The sequence below is a fragment of the Rhipicephalus sanguineus genome, chromosome 1, assembly GCF_013339695.2.
Source record: "Rhipicephalus sanguineus isolate Rsan-2018 chromosome 1, BIME_Rsan_1.4, whole genome shotgun sequence".
NCBI lineage: Eukaryota > Metazoa > Arthropoda > Arachnida > Ixodida > Ixodidae > Rhipicephalus > Rhipicephalus sanguineus.
The window spans coordinates 307,542,980-307,567,414 of record NC_051176.1 but is presented as its reverse complement, the minus strand read 5'-3'; the positions used below and the strand labels follow the sequence as shown (position 1 = coordinate 307,567,414).

The following is a 24,435-nucleotide window of genomic DNA, read 5'->3' as shown; positions in this document are numbered from 1 at the left end:
CGGGCCGATGTTTCAACATCAGAGAGAGCACATGAGCATTTCCTGAATGTAAAAAACGGTTCAGGCGGACATCTTGCAGATCACTGCAACAAGTGTAAATGCACCCCGCACTTTGAATACGCAACGTTTATCAAGCATGCAAAAACGAAAACAGAAAGGGAAATAATTGAGGCAGCTCACATTAAGAAATCTGGTATCAAGTGTGTAAGTACGCCAAGTGTGTATCTAAGTGACAAAGAGATGCAGATTTTGTATGGTCACCCATGATGCGTTTGAGTTGTTGCTAACATGTGCGCATGCATAAAAGCGGGCTTCGTGCTTTTCAATAAATCAGTTGGAATTCAGCGCCAGTCAATGTCGTTTGTGTGTCTTCTCTTGTCTTCGTACCATTGCGCTGCACATACTCAGTATATTTCAAGACATGTACCAACTCGCCCATCAACGGATCCTTCTTGTCACCTATTGATTGATTCAACTTCCCATAATGTTCAGGCCTAACTACTGCACGTGCTGAAATGTTGCCCATTGCGACCACCTTGCCTAGCTACGAAGACAATGTGCATAGCATCTCATAAAGGGGGGCTTCTGCATCCACGTGCATGCCTTGCCATAAACTGTACCACCGTCATTTCGCAGAGCAGGAGTGTTCTTGGCACATTTGCTTTGTAAACATAGCTTGCAGCATGGAAATATGTATGGAGGCTTCCGCAAGAGTTTGATGTACTAATCACAGTGATTCCACTCCTGCGCCAACTGCGCCAAAGTGCGCCAAATTCAGTTTACTGCGCCATCCTGATAAAATCAACGTAAATTGTGCCAAATTCTGCCAAAGTCTCGGGTTTGGGGGCTTCTATCACCGGAAATCGCACTGCCAGCGCGTCAAAACATGTGCAGCTTGATCTTGGGGCCATCAGAGTAACAACCACGGACCAAGAATTATTCCGCTGAATAAACAGCGCGAGCGTCCCGATCCATGACGCCATGATTGGTGCCGACACAGCTTCCGTTGTGCAGTTGGGCTCGATGGCAAGATGCATCCTCCGCAGAAGCTCGTGACGCCTAGACAAACGGTAGCATGAAAGTGAGGCGGCGATTCATCGCCGGACGTCGTCTGTTCCAGAAACGCTGCTGATAGCTTGTTTCAGGAGTCGCACGACTCGTAATTGAAGCAATGTTCAGTAATAACTACACGCGTGCCGCTAGAATGTCTGTCACTTCTGTTTCTGGACATCGCGGAATGATATTGTTACGGGGAGGAAGTGAAGGAAGACGAAGGGCTGAAGAGCCTGACTGGCGCGCGAGTGTGGCGGTCAGCCATCTTGACTCTTTTACTAATTCCTCTCTGTAAATACATATTTTATATACTCATACAACCCCGTATCAATATTTAGGAGAACTAGCAGTAGATGTATGGAGCAATGTCAAATTTTTCATGCTTCACGTCCATAGAAGATCACGTGAACGGTGGGAACGCGTTGACACTTTTGATCAAATATATTTTATCCATAGATCTTCATCCAGAGGAGATTTTTCATAATTTTCTTCCACGATTGGTAATCCCTGAAAGGCCCTGCCATTTTTAGCTCGTGAGTGTTAGGACTCCAGTTTCGAATATTTTGCTTGTTCTTTTTTCAAATGTCATCTCATTAATAATTGAATGCCTCCTAGTCGAAGAAGCCGCAATTCTGTGTTAATTTGCACAGAACAGATTTGCCCTGTTATTCTAGGCACTATAGCCCTGGCGTCGGAAGGCCCACTGTGAAGCGGCTACGCTATGTTGTACGTCCGTCCCTCGCTCTCCAGGGTCAATAGCCGACGGTTACAAAAAGTTCGTTTCGCTTAAAGGTGAAACAGTGAATGTGATAGCAACAAATTGTATTGTTATACGAAGTAAGGCTAGCAGCTAACTCTTTTGAATTCGATCTGCGTAACTCAGCAGAAGGCAGATATACGAGATTACGGCCGCTTCAGGGATTGAAGTGGTTTTCAAGCTTTCAGTTGTCTACATGTGAAGTAAGCGTTGCGAGCACAGCAAGTTTACAACCCGTCTTCTGATGCCTGTCGAGATAGCGCATACGCCAGTGACTGCGCTCTTCGAGCGACGCAACAAACCCCCCCCCCCCCCCACTCCGTCTCTTCATGTTCCTTAAATGCTAACTCCGGCGATTTCTTGGCCATGTCAAAGTAATGGTGCTTTTATGTTCCTGAGACGCTCCTGTTACGGGCCCGATAGCAGAAATACTCGGCAAATTGGAGAATAATTTTAAATAAGCAAAAAAACCGAAGCCGAAACCCAACCGAGTGTACTGTCTACTTATGACGTAGACGTTGTTACGAACGAACCGGAAGTCGTGCAAGGCATGCCGGTCACGCCGGCGCGGAGTATGAAAACTGTGACAGCTGGGACGACCAGCGAAGCACCGGCCAAACCAACGCTGTCTGTTGCCTTGTGCACAGCAGACGCTCGCTGTAGCGGCTTAAGCGCCGAAGTTAGCGGTGCCCTCGGCTGCGTCACTTCCGCCGCCTTCCCAATACTGACGTCACAGACGCAATGTTGCCAATAATTGTGGGAAGCCAGGAGGGCGTTTGCAGACGATCTTTAAAATTCATTTGCAAACAATCTGCACATGTCTCAAGCCTGTAATTTGGCATAAATGACAGAAACGTGCAAAGGAACGTACCCAGTGAATTTCATTGAGATCCATCGACCTCGAAAAATCGCCGGAGTTGGCCTTTAATACGGGTGGAGCGTTTCCTCTCTGCTCAATGAGCAATTGACGTGCGCAGGGTGATGTTATCGCATGCGCTCTCTGTGCGACGGAGACAACCAGCTCGTTTCATCTCCGCTTCAGCCGCGTTTGTTGCCAGCGCTTGCCAGCTTTTACACGCGGGTAGAAGATGCGATGCGATGTTATCATGCGCGGGGTGATGTTATCAATTTGGAAAAATGACGGCGATGGCGACGCCAGAAACCCGTTGAGCGTGTGCATATAATTGCTGTCGCAATAATAAAAAAAAAATGATGCCAGCTTCGTGGAGGAAGAGTGGAGCTGGGTGGCCGTCCTTGTTTCTTTATTTTTCTTCCTTTCTTTCTCTTTATTTCTGTTTCTTGTATCTCCTTTTTGTGTCGGTTTCTTTCTATTTCTTCCTCTCTCTAGTTCTTTCTCTTTTGCGCTCTTTCTTTCTCTTGCCTTGCTCTCTTTTTCTATTTATCTCTACCTCTCTCTTTCTGTCTCTTTCTCTCTATTTCAGTCTTTTTCTTTCAGTCTTGCTCTCTGTTTTTTTTTTTTCAATCTCTTTTTCGTGTCTTGTTGTTTTCTTCCCTCTCTTTCTATGTATTTTTTGTCTTTCTATCTTTTTATGTCATTATTCCCTTTATTTCCCTTTATTTTTCTGTATTTTCTCTTTCTATTTTCTCTTTCTTTCTTTCGCTCTCTCTCTCTCTCTTTCACGTGCTTCACGTGCTCCACTTTGCCAAGCAGAGTTTTCGTTTAATGCTCGCACCTGCTGTACACTGTAGTGGGGCTTGCACAATTCCTGTCGGGCGCATACCCACCTGAGGAGTTTTGCATGACACAGCACAAGTTCTCGATAGCTTAAACAGCTTCACTGTTCAAAAATGAAGGGCCATTCCATTCTGTAAGCTGGACGACCGGCGAAGCTGTTTAGCGCACAGCACAGATATCAAATGGTGGACGCCAGTTTGGTATGCAAGGCCAGGTTATATGCATTATTTTTTGCCCTTCTCTCTAGAGGGCGCTCGGGAATGTCTTAGGTGTACACAGCTTCCCTGTAAAAGGGAAACGAAGTTTGCCATATCATGTAGTCCCCCGTTGAAGGCACTTTCGGACACTTTTGCGGATGCTCAGCTTAAAGCAGTTCTCCATCTTGCAGGCAAGCAGGCACATGCGCAAGCGATAGTCTGGAAGCACTGTGAGAATGATCTTTCTTCAGCACAGAGAGGCCTCAGAGAAAGGGAAGGGATTGTCGGAAGAACTTGGCTTTCTGAGCTCAGCTAAGTGATGTCGTGTGGCGTCCAGCAGGGCAGTCGATCGAGGAGAAAAAGAACCTAGCCTTTTCTTATGAGTTGTCTTAGGGGGATGTGTTGACGACAGTGGTAATCTTTAGCATCGAGACACTGTTGTATGTCATGGCGTTTGTCTACCACTTCTGGTGATAATTACATAGATGTATTTAGAGTGTTATGTCATAAAGTACAATTTACAGTCGAGTATTGTGTTTGTTTGCTAGTTTCGAAAAAAATCGCTGAATAGGTTATTCGAGGACACTCAAGTGCATGACGCCCTTATTTTGGCGTTATCGAGTGAAATATTGAATGCTCCTGAGATGATTTTCTCCATGAGATTTGTGATGAATCGAAATATTTCTAGCTTTTCATAAGAGCCCCATAATAATTATTCAGGTTCTTGAACATAAATGCGACTTGCTTCTCCGGTGTACTCCAGGATGTGAAATTAGCTGCTCCTAAGTGCTCCAAGATGGAATTTTTTGCTGCTCCAAAGTGCTCCAAGGAAAATTTTGTGGCTCCAAAAATTGCTCCAAATGAGAAGTGTACTGGGTAGCATCACTGTAATCAAGACGGCAATGCCCAGGAGGGGTTAGATGGCAGCCACTGAAGTTGCTGTGTATTGAAGGAAGCACATGTTATAAACAATTGTTCTGATCAAAATTTTAAGTTTATATAAACTACGTTCATTCCAGCAGTCTACTACAGGTGTAGAATCAATTCAGCCAGTAATTCCAGATTTTAAGGTTTCTGGCTAACAGCATTTGCCAGCTAACCCATACTTTGAGACTACGTAATCAGGTGGAGTAAAAATATTGTTAAGTGTTGTGGATTTCGAGAAAAATAGTATTTGGTGCACTTCCAAGTCTTTGTAATGCAGCAGTCTTTTGCTTAATGATTGATTGCATTAATTACATGGAGCAGTGTGTGCATACTTGACATTTCGGTTTTAGTTTGCTTCCTGAAGAGTGCATGCAAGGCATCCAAGTGTTTATCCCTTCCTCCCGATGATGCAGTGGCCTGTGTCTCTTGGTATCTCAATTCTGCATCTTAAATGTGGCAAAAGGTCATTCTCTAAATTAAATATGAAGCCTTCCATTTCAGCAAATTTCGTAGATACAAGAGTACATTTCAAACCAATTAATTAATAAAACCTGTATTTTGTTAACAGCCCATGCCTGGTTATTCTATCCATATAGCATGACAGCATGTACTTCACCACACATCTCCAATGCCTAGCTTGTGCTTAAAGGCCAACTCCGGCGATTTTTTGGCCATGTCAAAGTAATGGTGCTTTTATGTTCCTGAGACGCTCCTGTTACGGGCCCGATAGCAGAAATACTCGGCAAATTGGAGAATAATTTTAAATAAGCAAAAAAGCGCAACACCGAAACCGAAACCCAACCGAGTGTACTGTCTACGTATGACGTAGACGTTGTTACGAACGAACCGGAAGTCGTGCAAGGCATGCCGGTCACGCCGGCGCAGAGTATGAAAACTGTGACAGCCGGGACGACCAGCGAAGCGCCGGCCAAACCAACGCTGTCTGTCGCCTTGTGCACAGCAGACGCTCGCTGTAGCGGCCTAAGCGCCGAAGTTAGCGGTGCCCTCGGCTGCGTCACTTCCGCCGCCTTGCCAATACTGACGTCAGAGATGCAATGTTGCCAATAATTGTGGGAAGCCAGAAGGGCGTTTGCAGACAATCTTTAAAATTCATTTGCAAACACTCTGCGCATGTCTCAAGCCTGTAATTTGGCATAAATGACAGAAACGTGCAAAGGAACGTACCCAGCGAATTTCACTGAGATCCATCGACCTCGAAAAATCGCCGGAGTTGGCCTTCAAAGCACGAACGTGATCAGAATAGTTCTTTTTGATAGTAAAAAGAATGCCTGGAACATTTACGCTTCCAGTAATGTAGCTAAAGCATCAGGGAAAGCCTCATTGAATTATAAGTATGAAATCGTGGAATTTTTATAACTAAAGAAACTTAATGCTGTCTCTAGGAAAATGGGGAGCAATAAGTGAATGTCCTCTTTTAAATTGGATATTGTAAATAAACATGCACACATGTGTTCATATGTCAGTTTTGTTCAAGAGGGTACAAGCTTAGAGACTTAAATATTTGCATTAAAATGTGTGCGACTGGTAACTGCTCCAAAAGGTTGATTTGCTGCTCTAAAGTGATGTTTTTGCTGCTGAAGAAGCTATGCTTCGGTAGCTTCGGTCTACCCACATCACAGAGTCGCTAGCCATGGTGGCAACTTTAAAACAAGAATTTCTGTCAGCAATGTTATCATGAAAATAGTGACTGTGGTAAGAACTGCTGTCACTGGGCTGTTAGAGAAAGTTATGTAAATTTTCATTCAGTTGTGAGCATTATTCAGGTGTCATTTGTTAAATGGGGATTTAAAAGGCGCTATTGCGCATTGGAGTGGACAGGTGAAATTTATGGAAAAAATTGTGCCTTACAGTTTAATGATAGTGGTTTCAGGTGCAGGACAATTTTGTATGGAACAACCATATACCTACACTCAGCTTCCTGATTTCGCTGCCATTAAACCAAATGAGCCACATTTTGTACGGTGGCTGATGCAGTGTTATTTATTAGAGACTCACGGTGGTTATTGCAGGTTTGCGGCATTCTTTGTGTGCCCGTTGTTCAATGAAGATGCAACTGAACGAGAGGTGAATGCCATTCACTCTGAACATGTCAAGAATATCCAGAATGACTCCTGGCGTTTAAAACAACTCGAAATGTCAACAGCGGACCCTCAACATGACTTCTGCAAATTTGGCACAGGTAATGAGGTGTAATCACGTTTTACATCACTTATTTAATTTGAAGTTTCATTTCATTTAAGCATATGAATAACCCCTTCAGCCGCGGTCGCTATGTTTTTGTACACAACTTTTTTATGCTAGTTGTGTCGACTTGTGGCCAAATGAGAGCAAGATACATTGCTCACTGGATGATTTGAACCTTTTGCATAGTCAGTATGTCTTGACCTAACCTCAGTGTGCTGCTTATGACTGTAACCAATCACTTTAGTGAAGGCACTGCGATGTTCGATGTGCCGCATTCCAGGACCAACGTCAAAAGTATTATTTTTCTCTTCCTGAAATGAATACAACTAAAGTGCACACATTTTGAGCCTATAATTTCATTCTTTTTATTTAAAAATGGAACATGACTGACTGCAGAAACATTACATATTTGATTACATGCTAATTACGATAAATTACTGAAACTTACAGAAAGCAGCACATTCCTACATTTTCTTTCTTGGAATGTAATATTGAGTGCCTTGGAATTATCCTGTGCGAATTTGACACATTTGCAGACAGTGCATCATAATTCGTGCCTGAAGGGGATAAAGTACATAATGCTGCTATAAAGATGAGGATCCACAAAGTATTAATAAATACTGAAGATAGAATCCTTGGTTAGAAAGTACAACAAAATGGAATAATGGTGATAAATGACAGTACAGTAGTGGATGACATCATAAAAGATAGGGTGCAAGAAATTCAAATACAGTAGCACATTGCTGAAATCATGGAATGCAGTGTACATATATATGTAACAATAAAAATAGCAATAAATATAATGGCAGAAAGAACAAGGGAGAAAATGTCGAAGCAAGATTTTACATACATTTATTAGAGGCACTTATCAGAAGTTCACAAGAAACCTTTCAATAAAAAAAAACGAGGGTAGAGTCTCAAGCAGAACAGGTATACCATTCCACAAAGTAACAGTAGTGAACTGTACTAGTTACAGCAAATGGATGATGCTTGTGGTGATAATTGCAAGCAGACATGGTGGGGTTTGTATTAAGTGGCAATACCAGCTCCACCATGGTTACTATTTATTGCGTTCAAAAAACAAAGGAATTAAGGAATTTATAAAACATGATGGCGACATTTTACTGGAATGACTAACTCCTCAAGTAATCCAAGAGCATTAGAACGGGAACTGTAAATGACATGTAGTGCTTGATTTTGTATATCCTGAACTGAAGATATGCATTACCCAAAGCATTTATTCCATATTTTATATGAGATTGATTGAATGCAAAGTAGAGAGAAAACACAGCACTAGAAGAAAAGCACTGGTGTGTTCTGATAACCATACAAATGCCAAAAGCATGGTTGATGTGAATGTGCAACTTCAAATAGCTGTTGAATAACCCAGAAATAAAGCACAATCACTAACGGGAATAGAATAATTACTTAAGAATGAAGTATTAACCATCAACTTTTGATCTGAATGGAAAATGAAAAAGTTTGTTCTGGTGGACTTAATAAATACTTTGTAACTGCTAAACCATTTCATTTAGTGGTGAAATGTTACATATCCCCTTCAGGCGCAAATTATGATGCACTGTCTGCAAATGCGTCACATTCTCATGGCATGATTCCAAGGCATTCAGTAGTACATTCCAAGAAAGAAAATGGAGGAATGTGCTGTTTTGTGTGATTTTCAATAATTGTTAATTAGCATGTAATTAAATATCTAATTATCCTGCAATGAGTCAGCTTCAATCCTTGCATAAAAAGAATCAAATATTAGGTCCAAAATGCCTGCACAGGTTGTTTTTTGGTTGTACTCGTTTCGAGCAAAGAAAAAAAATACTCTTGACGTTGGTCCTGGAACACGCACATCGAACGATCGTCGAACATGGTAGTGTCTCCAGCACAGTGATCCTCTGCAGCAATATGTAGCTCAATAAAGTTAAATGACCGCTAATTATCCACTCAGGAAGCCTGCACAAATGCGCACACTGCGTTTCAGCCGTTTGAAGAAACACTGGGTGCGTGACGTGCCTCTGAAGTTAATGTGTACAATTGTACACACTGCCGCTGAAGGGGATATAGCTTGTTTAGTGCAGGAGACGTAGGCTTCTTAGGTGCAAATATAGTTGTATCATAATAATGTTAGGGTTTTTTTTAACCACAATAATATTACAAGGCCTGCTGTAGTGGGGGGCTCCAGATCAATTTGGCCACTGGGATACTTTGATGTGCACTTAAATCCAAGTAGATGGTTATTGTGAAGGAAAAACTGCACCAAAAATGGACGAGGAAGACACTACACAGGTGCTGACTCACAACTGAAATTTATTGAAAGACACAAGCACACATATATACAGTAGCCGACTTAGTCACTCCACATCGTCTGCACAGCAGAGCAATCCGGGTCTACAATACTTACAACTCGTGACGATGTGATAAATGTGTAAGAACGCCCGAGAGAAAGAACAAACCATCTATATGCAAAAAAACCCGCATAACAGTCCAGAGAAATAATCGCTTTAACATGGCCGCGTTGAATCCAAGTATCGAACTTCCTTTTCACCAAGCGCCACCGACGGCTTGCTCACGCACCCTTCCCTTTCACTGTAAAAAGCTTCCCCCCTAGTGCACTCGTCCTGATGGCTAAACAAACAAGTGGTTTCCTCTGCCATCAGTTGGCAGCCACACTCTCGACAGTGAGCTGGCAAGTTCATACCTCCAGAAGCCGTTAACGAAGATAGGTGTTCCCTTAGTCTGACATTAACGCACTACCCGGTTTGTCCTATATACACCCCCCGCATGATAATGGATGGCACCCTATAAATGACACATGACTTACAATGAACATATCTATTCTTTTTCTTGTCCGGACAGAACGTACATGCCTTACGCAAACCCAAAGTTCTTCCATGCAAGCGGCAGCAAATTCAGGATATCTTATTGGGAGCTGACATTACAACACGCAGCTCATACCTACTTGCCGCATTCTTCAAGCCATGGGAAAACTTATGCACGTAGGGGGCATTTTCATGAGGAACATTTGTGTTGGCTATACAAGCCTCGATCCGTGAAGGGTATCTTGCCGTTTACCTCAGGCCATTCTAAGATCGTTAAGTCTGGCATTATTTATGCCACGCTGTGAGCTGTGCTCCAGAAAATGTGCACGCATGCGATAAAAGAAAGTTTTGTGAGCCAAGTTGAAAGGCTTAAGTCGGCAGGCTATCCTGATACGGAAATCTTGAGCTGTCAAATCAAGTGGGTCAAAGGAGCAAATCAGGCACGTAGGAAAAAAGTAAGCGTGCGTAATAAAAAGAGACCGGTTGTGGTCCCCTACGGGCATAAGTTTTGCTATTGCTCGAAGAATGCGGCAAGTAGGTATGCGGTGTTGTAATGTCAGCTCCCAATAAAAGCGCCAGTCCTGTTGTATGTGTTTCGTCTTTGTTGTTTGCGCTTTTCAAGTTTTTCTGAAGATATTCTCAATTTGCTCCCGCTTGCATGGAAGAACTTTGGGTCTGCGCAAGACATGTACGTTCTGTCCGGACAAGTAAAAGAATAGATATGATCATTGTAAATCATGTGTTGCTTATGGGGTGGCATTATCATGTGGGGGTGGGTGTATATAGGACAAACCGGGTGGTGCGTTAAAGGGGTACTGACACAAAATTTTGCGGCTGTGATACCCTGCGGAATCGATTCCCGTGAACATGCGTATATCATCTTGCAAAATATCAACAGCGAACATAGCTTGGAAGGGATTTTACATGAATTTTGAAGTTTGCGTGCGCGATCGAGCACCGCCCCCTCCAAAGTGACCCATGGGGACCCCTCTACTTCCCTCATGTCACCACGCTGCAGTCAATACAACAAGTTATGATGACATCATAGCCGTCATTTTTCTTTTTGCCGTGTTTGCTCCAGCAGACTACAACGAGGCGGCTGCTCGCGAGTCTGTGGCCGCGGCACACGCATTGAAAGTTTTGTGTTTGGTGACACTGCTGTCCCATTTCCTGTTCGAATGGACTTCTTGATGCGTACCATGCGGAAGTTCATCGCAGTTCTGTGTGCCGACGTGGTCGAGCGCTGCACACATTAGGTGGGGATAGTTGCACCTGGCATCTTGTCGTTTTTGCAGCTTTCTCAAACCGAAACTGCGACTGGTCGGTAATGAGGAGCCTGTAATTAATTATACGTCGCGTGTGGCACCAAACGATGTGCTGTGTTATGACTAACAGGCCTCAAGCAACACATTGCAGCAAAAAAAATGCGAGGCCAATATTTTTGTGTCAGTGCCCCTTTAATGTCAGACTAAGGGAACACCTATCCTCATTAACAGCTTCTGGAGGTATGCACCTGCCAGCTCACTGTAGAGAGTGTGGCTGCCAACTGATGGCAGATGAAACCACTTGTTTGTTTAGCCATCAGGACGAGTGCACTAGGGGGAAGCTTTTTACATTGAAAGGGAAGGGTGCGTGAGCAAGCCGTCGGTAGCACTTCGTGAAAAGGAAGTTCGATACTTGGATTCAACACTGCAGCGTTAAAACGATTATTTTTCTGCACTGTTATGCGGGTTTTTTTGCATGTAGATGGTTTGTTCTTTTTCTCGGGTGTTCTTACACATGTATCCCTTCGTCACGAGTTGTTAATTGTGTAGACCCGGATTGCTCTGCTGCGCAGACGATGTGGAGTGACTAAGTCGGCTGCTGTATATATGTGTGCTTGTGCCTTTCAATAAGTTTCAGTTGTGAGTCAGCGCCTGTGTCGTGCCTTCCTAGTCCTCGTCCCTTTTTAGTCCTTCACAATGATGAACTAGCCCGAGTTTCTCTTCTAGTGTACATGGGTATTCTTTAATTATGCCACCATCAAAGTGCAGCTGGGAATCGGACGTGCACCCTGATATAGTTGATCGTCAGCATACAAAATATGATGGCATAAGTCACTGACCTCAGGTGTATCAGTAATATAAATCAATATAAATAGAAAAAAAAGGCAACAGTCTCGGCATTGAGCACTGAGGCATTCCTTGGTTATTCTTTTTAGAAGGTGGTGGTGTTTCACATGCACATTTCTATCATGCAAATAATTGTTTTTAACGTTATATCAGTTATATATGTGCGTCAAGTTTACAAAATAACCATAAAATTCCAAGCGAGTGCCCTCACCCGAGCAAGCATCCCCTCCATTTTCACTGCTAATTTCCAGTTCGCACATCTTTCTGGAACACCCCTCCGCCGCTCCGCATTTGATCATGCGCCATGTCTGTGCAACACCAGCTTGCTGTGTTCCTTGTGTTTGTGAGTCATCATGGTTGTTTGCCATGCCATGAACGAGAGTGAGAAGACTTCTGAGGAAGTCCCTTTCCTTTTTTTCCGTAATATTTAAAGCATCGCAAATGACAGGACAAGAGGACAAGAAGTGCCCTTTTTTTCTGGTGGGAAAACTTTCCTCTTGCCATCTAGAATTTTGGCGCCATTCTGGGAAAGCACCCTCCACTTTGCATTGTAGGAATAATAATAGTATAAAAGGCTTTTGTAAGATCTAAGAAAATGAGAAAATGGAACCGATGAATTCATTGTTAGTTTAGTATAAAGGCTGTTCTTAATAAGATTGGTTAGACAAAGTAAAGCTGTTAGTAGAGCATCCAGCCCAGAAACCAAACTGTTGGAACTGAATTATGCATAATTTTTCTGAATAGTTGCTCAATCTGATCACAAGTAAGTTTTCAGTAATTTGGCAAGACAGAATTGAAATAGATAGTAATGTGACATCAGTTATTTATTAGCTTTCTTGTTGAGCAGTGGATTAGCTTTATTGCATTTTAGTAATGGCGGGAAATGACTAGATTTAGAGATCAAATAAGTACCTACATTTAGAGGTTCAGAGAGAGCTTCAGCAACTGTTTTTGGGTAACGCACATGGGCAGTATGGTATATGTGGTGTCACGCTAAGAAGCCTGGCAGTGAGCCGGAATATATCCGTTACTTCCCTCTTATTAGCCCCCTTCTCTTATTAGGAACAAAGATGTCTTAGAAAAAGAGGCAGCAAGTTAGCAGTACCCATTCCCTCATATTTATCGCCCAGTTTTAATTGCCTTGTTCATCTTGTGTGTAGATTATGCATTTTACTTTTTTTTGCTATCAGCCTCCCTGTTTTCTTTATCTGATAGCCCTGTCAAGCAAGCATGGTAAGTGCACTTGCGACTAGGAGTGCACTTCAGGACCTTAAGCGAGACTTTAGGCTACGTGGTGCGAAGTGGGAAAGGAATGCACCCGCAGTAAAGAAAAAAAAAAAAAAGAGAGGTGACAGAGCACATTTTTTAAAGATGGGAATTAACACAGAAAAAAAAGAAACTTATAAAATGTGATTATCCAAAAAAGGACTACACGTGTTTGCAGTGGTCTGGTGGTTATATTCCCTGAAAAGCATTTTCATGTTTGCCATGCGCATGCTGCTCTCTCCTGATGTTTTTGGTGATGACAGTGATTTCACTCCTGCGCCAACTGCACCAACAAGTGCCAAATGGAATGTGGTGCACCATCCTGATAAAATCGACGTAAATTGCGCCAAACTGTGCCAAACAGTCTCAGGTTTGATGGCATCTGTCACCGGCAATTGCACCACCGGCATGTCAAAACATGTGCAGCTTATCTTGGGGCCATCAATGTCACAACCACTGATCAAGAAGTGTTCAGCAGATGAAACAGCGCTCGTACATGCGTCCCGATTAAGCCATGACCCCATGCACGATGTGAACGCAGCTTGTGCCATGCAAGTCTGCACGATGGCAAAAAGCGCTCTCCTCGGAGGCTTCAAGGCCAATCTGTGGGGATCAGGTGGGGCGGCCATTCATTGGCTAATGTCGCGTGCTTCGGAAACGCTGGTAGCTCATTTCAAGTGCTGCATGGCATGTAATTCAGGCACTATTCATTAGTAACTACATGTTTGCCGGTAAAATGTTTATGGACATTGCGGAATGAAATCTTGGAAAACTAGCAGTAAATATATGCAACATTCTTAGGTAAATTTTTTGATGTCATGTCCACAGAAGGAAAGAAGGGGAATAGATCAGGGGCACTTTTTTTTATTGCTATAGCAATTATATACACACTCTTAGCTGGTTTTTGCCGTCGGCGTCGCCGTCATGTCCCGTATATATATATATATATATATATATATATATATATATATATATATATATATATATATATACAGTAGAACCCCGCTGTTACGTTCCTCACTGCTGCGTTTTCCCGGCTGTTACGTCGTTTTCCGCCGGTCCCGGCATAGCTCCCATAGGATACAATGTATTGGGAACCCCGCTGTTACGTTGTAACTGTCGGACCGTTCCCGTATGATACGTCGCGAAGTGCGCTCGGAGCCGACCGAGTGACTGCTGAAGAGAGTGGCCATGGTGCATTTTCACGCAGCTTGGCCTGGTTTGACCGTAATATTAGCCGCATGAGAGGCGCAAGCAACAAGATCTTTCAATTGATGCAAACAAAAGCATGGCCTTCGAGATTTGCATTACAAAGATGGCGTCTATGACGTAATTGCTTGCGAAAGCAAGGCCTTCGAGATTTGCATTTACTATTGACAAAAGCATAGCCTTTGAGATTTGTATTGCACAAACATGGCGTCTATGACGTAATTGCTTGCGAAAGCAAGGCCTCCGAGATTGGCATTTACTTCTGCCATCGCGTTGGCGTAGACTCATCATCATCGTTATTTGTTGGAGGACGGGAGGAGTTCGAGCTGGTTGGAGCTCGCATGGTCGTGCGCGCGGTTCGCGGTCGGACTCGCCGCGCTGGTCGTGATTGCGTGTGCTTAGTTCTTTCATGCCTACAGCTGTTGGTGTTAAAAAAATCACATACGTTGATTACATTTCTGTGGATGAGGCCGTCCCCAGCTCCGCGTTTCTATCCATCGACTAGATCGCGGCTGAACGCGCCAATTTTCGTGCTGCTCGTAAGCACTGAAATAAAATTCTGTACCACTAAATATTTTGTCGTTTTTCCTGTTTTTCGTCTCTTACGTTTCCCGTCTCTTACATTTATTTCCTACGGTCCCTTCAAAAACGTATCAGCGAGGTTCTACTGTATATATTAAGCCACTGGGAAAAATAATTCAGAAATACTTCCTGACGCGTGGAATCGAATGGGCGACTTCTCGCTTCGCAGCGCGCGGCGTTACACGGCTAGGCCGCGAAGAGTACCGTCTTTCGGCATGCTAACGGCGAACTATTTATATACACCATTTTACTTCAGCGTGCTTTCTTGCTATCAGCGAGATGGCGCGAAGTGCGCGAGGGGCGCGCTTTAAAGGTTATTGCCCTACTCGTAGCGTTGAGCGCGCGCTAGCCTCCGTGCACTTCGCTCTACAGGGCGTGGTCGCATGCGTGCACGCTTATGTCATGGAGGGAGGAGGGGGGGGGTGTATGTCTTGTGCTTTCACCGCGATGTCCGCGCTGAAGCTACAGAGCGTATGAAGGTCACTTCGCTCGCTGCAGCGGCCACGTTTGCAAAATGAGCACGCTGTTCAACCGGAAATAAGTAACAACTGTGACACCTGATACATCGTAGAGCATGTAGCGCGAAAATTACGGGGACACAAGAGAGCAACATAAACACGAGACGAGCGCTAACTTGAACTTCCGGCAGACATAGCGATGCCTTCGCATACCAAGATGTCGTTCTTGCGCGGCAAATGTAGATTGCGATCAATGATGAAATGTTGGCGGGATTCGAGAGAAGTAAGTGAGAACATAAAAAAGAGCCCTGTGTACTAGAAATTAAGCTTACGAGAACTTGAACTTCCGGCAGACATAGCGATGCCTTCGCATACCAAGATGTCGTTCTTGCGCGGCAAATGTAGATTGCGATCAATGATGAAATGTTGGCGGGATTCGAGAGAAGTAAGTGAGAACATAAAAAAGAGCCCTGTGTACTAGAAATTAAGCTTACGAGAATGTTGCTCGTAAGCTCGTAAGCTATGTTGCTCTCTTGTGTCCCCGTAATTTTCGCGCTACATGCTCTACGATGAATTCTTACAAACTCGCCCAGATTTCTGTTCTCGACACCTGATAGTTCACGCTCGCCCTGTGTGTGTTCTTTTTGTGCGTCCTTTGTGCTTGAGCGTCGCGCTGGAAATTTCGAGCTATCGTGTCTGATGCTCCACCAGTTGAGCTATGGTGGTGGTCATCTCCGTCCACTATATTGGGTACCTCTGTGCGTGTAAACCTGGGGGAGTGTTAGCCAGCACCGCTCATAGCCGTGGTGGCAAGTGTTCCACAGTCGCCGTTATGGCTTTTCATTTTAATATGCGCAGTGGTCACTAGCGGGCCTGTCACTGGTGGCCCTGGCGTTGGAAGGCCATTGTGAAGCGGCTACACTATGCTATATGTCCACCCCTTATCTTCCAGGATCAGTTGCTGATGGCAACAAAAAAAATAAAAAGCTAGCACAGCTAGTTATATGATGTACTAGTCCCCTGTTGTATGCACTTTATGACACTTTTAGGGAAGCTCTACTTGCAGCAGATCTCAGTCTTCCAGGCAACCCGGTGCATGCGCAAAACAGTAGTCTGGAATCACTGCAAGAAAGCTCTTGCTGCAGTGCAGAGAGGACTCAGAGTGATGGAAGGGAGGGTCTGATGAGATTGGCTTGGTGAGGCAAGCTAAGTGACGTCATATTGCACCCAGCCTCTTTATCATGAAGCTGTTTTACCTCTAGCCTCTGCTTGCATTCCCTGGGGATGGGCAGTCACTTTGGGCGGCTCATGTTCCTATCAGGGACACATTGCGTGGACAGGAGTGGTGACAAAAAGGGGAGAGGGGGAAAGAGTACGGGAGCATACTGCAGCGATGAAGACTGGTATAGGGGGAAAAAGTGCACCGCATGCGTTGTAGATATTGGAGCGGCTGCAGCGGCAGTTGCAGCATATATGGGAGGTGCGGTTACCACGGCAGTGCTTGTGTCAGTGTACTGCGGTGACATTGCTGTAGAATGACGTCACATATGGTGGACATAAAACTGGAATGCGTGCGTTAGAGCACTGCGCCAATGAGTTAGGTACAGTGTGCTACACTAACACATCGTCCGTTTCGGCTGGTGTACGAACGAATGGCTGTTCGATGTTTCATGGTTTTCCCGCTGTGGCTCGCCAAGTGGTGTCACTGCTTCAGGTGAACAGCTTCTTGCAATTGTAGGTGGTGTAACTGTTCGACGGTAGGGTACCAGCTGATTCATATTCCAGGTGCGGCCATCATTAAGTTTGTGTCTTAGCCACGTTTTTCAATGGTGGTAAATGGGCTTAAGTAGCTCGCGGTGCCCTTAGGCATGTGGTCTGGCAACCTGACTCATACCGGTTGACTTGTTGTTAACCCATATATATATGCCCAGTGTCCTACATGTAGGACGCTTCTTTGATGTGCTTTAAAATCGCTACTTCTTTAGGTGAAGACTGGAACCATTTATAGCATATGAAGCAGGTGTCTGCCGAAACATGTGCTGTAACCTACACATTGCTTGCCCTTAATATTACCATGTACGGACTACTTCATCTGAGCGAACGTGTACTCTGTACGGGAGATGCCCTGGAGCGGAGGATAGCCTAAGTTATGACGCTTTCTTTTTCTTCAAATAATTGCAAAAATCCCGCCATTCCACGATTCGTGCTAAAAGTAGTTTGGTAGCAGTGACCATACTATTGCCCGTAATTGCAAATACTACACAACTTGAGCTCAGTGCCACGAGAAAAAAAATTTGGTGAAAAAAGAGCTGCAAAACTGTGTTGCACTTACCTGACAGTAAATAAATATTTTGTCATAAATAATGGCTGCCCTTTGAATGTGGCCCTTTATATTAGAGCAGTATTTCCTGTTTGCAAAGTAAAAAGCATCTGCACTAAATAGTTACACACTTACTTTCGTACTGCGTCAAGCTATACTAGACACCATTTTTGTGGTTCCAAAACTGCTCAAGACAGCAAAATTTTTCTGCTGCAAATGTACTCCGAAACAGCTTTTGTCCTGCTCAAAATTTTCTCCAAATCCTTATCTGACTGTGCCAGCAGGGAAGGTTGTAAAAAAGACAATTTTTTACATATTGTATACATTACCAGTGTTAATGTAAGAGATTGTTTGCAATGATTGGCAATAATTTTGCCATGCAGATAGGAGAGGAGCTCTTGCAAGATGTTTATTGGCTGCCCTTGTTCTCTATAGGTAACTTGACTACACTTGACACAATTCCCAAATCAAAAGGGCTGATGGTGCGAGACCAACTGCTGAAGTTCCACCAGCAGTGGTACTCCTCCAACATCATGTCACTTGTGGTTCTTGGCAAAGGTGAGGTTGTTTCATTTTCTGTTAAGTCATGCTGACCTCCTTTTTACGATTTTGGTGTGTCTTTCACAAGTGTGGTATGTTTGGTCCGAACCTGCATGTTAGAATTTTTCAAGCAACTGGTCTCGTAATACCCACACTGTGTATGCATGGCATTTGCTCCTGGTCGATTCCACGAAAGATCAAAAAAGGGTGTATATTTCATGTTTCCGATTTTCCTGATAATTTTGTGTGTTGTGCACATATGACTGCACAGCACGAAATCGCAGTTCGTTTTCAAATAAAATTTTTTTTCATCACAGGAAAATTCGACAAGTGTCGCCGGTTGAAGACGACCATTTTACGAAGAGTGCATTTTCATAAATTCGCAATCATGCTGGCAGCTGCTGAAGCTATATATTACAAATATCTTTCTTTTTGGCGGAAGTAGAAGTAAAGAGGAAATAGCTCTTATGATTTCATGGAATTCTGAGCAAATTATGTATTTTTAAAAATTCACGAAAAACGCTGTGTTTTTGAAAATCAGTCAAATTTGGGACGCTATGGGTACTTCTGTCAACATTTTAGCTTGTTCATATTTGCAGTATGAATAGGCCTTTATGTGAATAATGAACCTCTGCATTTGTATTTCTCTAATAATTTTCTATGTAGTAAATTTTCATGCTCGAAACACCAAAAAGAGAAAAGTGCTCCTCGATTCAAAAATCTATAATAAAAAAACCCCAATCTCAATTTTGTTCAAAGTCCTCCAAAATGTTCTCAAAGGACTGCAGAATGATATTATGAAAAAACATGTTGCATCATTTTTATTAGAACAAAAGCAGAAAATGTCAAACATTGTGTTTCCAGAGCGTGGTGGCTACTGCGTGAAGGACATCTCTAGTAACAAGAAAATACAGTAACAAGTCTTTTTTCTTCTCTGTGCTTCGCTAAACAACAGTAATGATCTATTGTCGGAAAGTGGGAACTGTTTTGTAAAGAAAAAAAGATCGTTCTTAAATGCATTTGCGACACCACTTATATTCCTCTTCGACGGGCAGCACGGACATTTTCATTCCTCTGGATAATTTTTTTTTGAGTAAATGCGCTTATATAAAAGCAACGAAGCTAAACGCGAAATTTGTGTAGCTGAGTCGATCATGCATTGTAAGAATGTGAGGAATCGCAAATGGCGACAGTGGTGAACGGCGAGTACCGCTGTGCAACCTAAGCACAGCAGCCACACATTGTTTGCCAGGCTTTGTCGCTCTGCACGAGAAAAAGCTGGGGTGTCGATTGCTTTGGTTACACGATACATTTTTCACCACTCGTCGCTCTCCCGCCCGGTCTCTGGATCCGCACTGTGCGGATTGTGTGGCCGATCGAGTGGCCCGCGCTACACGTCTTCGTGTAAATGGAGTAGCATGCATTAGGCAGACAGGTGCAAAGGGCGGCGCGATAGACGCCCGCCTGAGCAGACGACAGCAACGAGCACGGCTGTGCCATTCAGCCAAACACCACCCGAGATAGAAGTTAAGCATCCAAATTGTGCTTCACTTTGGTGCGATCACTGTCCTACGCTCTGAAGGTGGCTATGGGTAGGCATTATAGCCATGACCGAGATTTTGTACGGACTGCCTCATGGTGCACAAAGAGAAAATTCCACTGCAGCGGAATTTTCGTTATGTAGAAGATATCGGATCGAGTCTCTTTTGCGGAGGGTCATGAAGTAGGATGCACGCTCAATTCAAGAGGGAGACCAGATCTGCCAGCACTGCTTCAAGAGATACAAGGAGATGCAAAACAATGCAGATGCAATGCAAACAAAACGTGCTTTGTCCGTGTCCAAAACTGCTGCCACCAATCTTCACGTAATCGATTCTTTTTAAACTCTGCATTGATCACATAAGGTTTGACAACGTACACATTTGGGCCAACAAAAACCACACGTCTTGGCGACCGCTCTCCAGAAATTCATTTCCATTCATGAAGAGACCTTGGCTTTTATACCAATCTCTCAATTCTGGCACAGCACATCATCATAAGAGACGCATGGAGGGAATGCGTTCTTTAGCACTCAAGATATCAATTATACTCAACTGAAATAGATGAAAGAAAAGGAGGCTACAACTGAAAGTGCCTACTGTGGACTCACTGGCGTGAAGTCGCAAACCACGTGAATGCATTTAATTGGAACGATCTTTTTTTCTTTACAAAACAGTTCCCACTTTCCGACAATAGATCATTACTGTTGTTTAGCGAAGCTCAGAGAAGAAAAAAGACGTGTTACTGTATTTTCTTGTTACTAGAGATGTCCTTCACGCAGTAGCCACCACGCTCTGGAAACACAATGTTTGACATTTTCTGCTTTTGTTATAATAAAAATGATGCAACATGTTTTTTCATAATATCATTCTGCAGTCCTTTGAGAACATTTTGGAGGACTTTGAACAAAATTGAGATTGGGGTTTTTTTATTATAGATTTTTGAATCGAGGAGCACTTTTCTCTTTTTGGTGTCTCGAGCATGAAAATTTACTACATAGAAAATTATTAGAGAAATACAAATGCAGAGGTTCATTATTCACATAAAGGCCTATTCATACTGCAAATATGAACAAGTTAAGATGTTGACAGAAGTAGCCATAGCGTCCCAAATTTGACTGATTTTCAGAAACGCAGCGTTTTTCATGAATTTTTAAAAATAAATAATTTGCTCAGAATTCCATGAAATCATAAGAGCTATTTCCTCTTTACTTCTACTTCCGCCAAAAAGAAAGATATTTGTAATATATAGCTTCAGTAGCTGCCAGCATGATTGCAAATTTACGAAAACGCACTCTTTGTAAAATGGTCGTCGTCAACCGGCGACACTTGTCGAATTTTCCTGTGATGAAAAAAATTTTTATTTGAAAACGAACTGCGATTTCGTGCTGTGCAGTCATATGTGCACAACATACAAAATTATCAGGAAAATTGGAAACATCAAATATACACCGTTTTTTTATCTTTTGTGGAATCGACCTCCTGCTGTGGCACTACCATGGCTGTTAATCTTTTGACACTGTGCAAAGCAAGTGCATGGCATTCATTTCACTAAGAACCTCATACTATTGGTACTACTGGGTGTAGTAGCAGTGTGTCCTTGCAGATCGCTGAACAATAGGACACTAAAAAGGAATATTAACCCTTTGAGGGTCGAATTTTTTCGCGAAATCCAGTCCAAAAATGTGTAATTTTTTTATTGCTGAAATAAATTCTTCAGGCGATTCTATTTCAGAAAAAAATTGTCTAAAATTTTTTTTCGTGACCGTAAAGTGACAAAAAAATCAGTTTTGTTGTTACATACATATGGCTTATTCGTAGTAAAATCAAGCAGAATCCCCCCCAAAAAAAGCTTCACAGTTTTTTATGAATAAAAATTATGCATTGTATTAAACATAGCTCACAAACATACAAAAATAAGCGCACCAGAGTACGTTTCCGTTTAAAAACGCTCGTGCTCTAACACTAAAAACTTTTCAGCGTGTGATAGTCTTTGAGGCATGGCTGCCCGCGCACGCGTTTCAGATGTCGCTCCTTGATCGTCATCGGAGTCTGAACTCGTCAAAAAATCCTCGTCTGACGAACTGAAATCCAATGAATCAGATTCTGATTCGGCAATTGGGGAATAGTCCGCATCGGAAGAATCGCTGCTCGACTCACCGGCAGCAGCGCAACCGGCGCGCGCTTCCATAACGTAAGCGAACTGCGTCAGTGAGCGCACGGAAGAAAACTATGGTTTTGCGCCCGTCCGGAAAGCAAAACGAGTGAAAAAGCTACAGTAATACTTCGACTTATCGCCAACAAGACGTTGTTAGTTTTTCCGAGACCCCAAGGGAAATGCAATCACGGCGGCGCCGTTTGTGTAATTTAGCGCCGCACGGAAACAGATGTAATCGCGCGCCGGGGTGCAATAAATGAGCGAGTAACAAGCGGTGACCCTTTGAGAGATTAGAAACCAAACAGCCATCAGCTTTGCGGGCGCAAGAAGCGAAAACCACCCGAAGGACGAAACCGAAATGAGCCGGACCGCGTGCGCGCGTTCTGATGCGAGACTACAAGCCGCCGCGCCTCTTTGGAAAGAAAAAAAAAGACGGAGAGACATTGGCGTATTAAAAAAAATTACACGTATTCCCGAAGCGTGGCAGCACATTCCAAGCAAGAGAAATGGGAGAAGGCGCGTGTTTGAAACCAACCGCGCCGCGGGCGCTCTCGGTTGCGCAAGCGATAGCCGGCGCGCGGCGCGCCATTTTGCGAAGCATAAAAAAAGCAACAACGGAGAGATATCGGCGCATGAAAAAAATTCCACGTATTCCCGAAGCGTGGCAGCACATGCCAAGCAAGAGAAATCATCAAAAAAGGCGCGCACTTTAAACCAGCTGCACCGCGAACGCGCTCGGATGGGCAAGCGATAGGCGGCGCGCCGTTTTGGGAAGCGAAAAAAAAAAACAACGGAGAGACATCGGCGCATGAAAAAAATTCCACGTATTCCCAAAGTGTGGAAGCACAGGCCAAACAAAAGAAATGATCGAAAAAGGCGCGCGTTTTAAAAATAAACGCTATGCCGTACATGTACGACGAAAACCCTTTGGTACCAGGAAGCTTGTGCCGTACATGTACGGCGAAAACCCTGAAGGGGTTAATAGAGCTGTGCGAATAGCAAAATCTTGGGTGCGAAGCGAATTCGAATATTGAAGTGTGAGTGCGAATCGAATCGAATATTTTTCGAATATTTCTGGAATAATTTTCGAATACTTCGAAGCGAAATTGCAGAAAAAAAAAGTTAGAGAGGATTCCTAAGCATATTCTTATGAGATAGCAACATGAAAGTGTTTCTTTTCGCCAGGTTGATGAAGCACTGGTGGGGTGGTGTTTCATAGTTGTCTTATCAAGAATGAGGCAATGTAGAGGCCGAATTCTATTTATGTACATGATATGGTGCAATCAAAGTGTTGCCGACAACACTTTACACGTGATGGGCAAAGATGCCATTTCCTCAGCCTCTCCTCTTCTTTCAACTTCTGTGGAAGCCCAACTGATGTGGCGGACAAGGGTGTGCTCCCTTCAAGTCCGGAGTTCCAAATCTGCCTCGTATACGTCGATATATAAGAACATCTGAAATTTCGGAAATTTCGGATTTTGAATTGGCTTCGGCGTCCAATTTTTCGGACTTCCTGCCCAAATTTCAGGTACAAAACAGCATTAATTGAGCCCCCACTTCTGCCACATCTTTCATCTCCATGTTGGAAGCAGCGTTTTCTTGAGTTACTAGTACATTTGCGACTGTAGCGGAGCTTGAAAGGCAGCTTGTGCCGCAATACGGGGGTGTGATGAGGTGAAGCATATTGAAAATCTAGGGACCGCTTCCAATCGGACGTTGACTCTCTCTTGGCAAAGTTCGACCGTAACGGAGCTTGAAAGACAGCTTTGCCGCAATACTGGGGTGTGAGGAGGTGAAGCATATTGAAAATCGAGGGACCACTTCCAATCAAGCGTTGACTGTGTCTTGGCAAAGTTCGACCGCAACGGAGCTTGAAAGGCAGCTTTGCCGCAATACGAGAGTGTAATTAGGTGAAGCATATTGAAAATTTGAAGGGGTCACTTTCAATCTGACATTGACTGTATTTGTTTTTGGGAAGTTCGAATAGTTCGAATAGTAAATTTCCAGTGCGAATCGAATCGAATAGCAAACACTATTAGAAAAATATTCGAAATTTCGAATATTCGCACACCCCTAAATATTAACTTAAGCTTTAAAGGGACTGTCTACTGTGCTTTATTGCTTTTCTGCTTTGTGTCTCAATAGAAAGCATACCATCTGAAGTGTCCAATCTTGCAGCAGTTTCTGTGGAAAGCGAGTTCTGTCATCGTCAAATGGTGTAGGGACGTCCGCAACACTGGTTACTGCATGTGATGACAATTGCTGTGCCGGTGAAAGTCGAAAACTGGAACCACGTGTAGATATGGACTTATTTTCAAGTAATGCTTGATTCTTCCATATGTAAAAGTTGCATGACTGTGAGATTGAAATAAAACCGGGACAAATTTAATCACCAGGGTATTATGCATTGCTCTGTAATTGTATTTCAGATTTGGCCTTGCCAAATGACGAATTATTTTTTTTACATATGAAAACAAACATGCGTGTTTTTCACTCGAAAGTATGCATCATTTATTTATGGAAATAGAAATACTGTATCGAGCGAGAAACACTAAACGTATTTTAGATGCTGGGCGCGTCTGCCAGTGTG

General features: G+C 43.4%; 1 protein-coding gene across 2 annotated transcripts in view; it reads left to right on the top strand.

Moving 5' to 3' along the window:
* Positions 1-24,435, top strand: part of LOC119379410 (insulin-degrading enzyme) — a 439,455-nt gene that overhangs the window by 47,219 nt on the left and 367,801 nt on the right. For both annotated transcript variants that reach the window (XM_049411974.1, XM_037648727.2), the window contains exons 6-7: positions 6,661-6,830; positions 18,045-18,167. In XM_049411974.1, the coding sequence (XP_049267931.1) occupies positions 6,661-6,830; positions 18,045-18,167 (293 nt within the window). The remainder of the gene's footprint in view (positions 1-6,660; positions 6,831-18,044; positions 18,168-24,435) is intronic.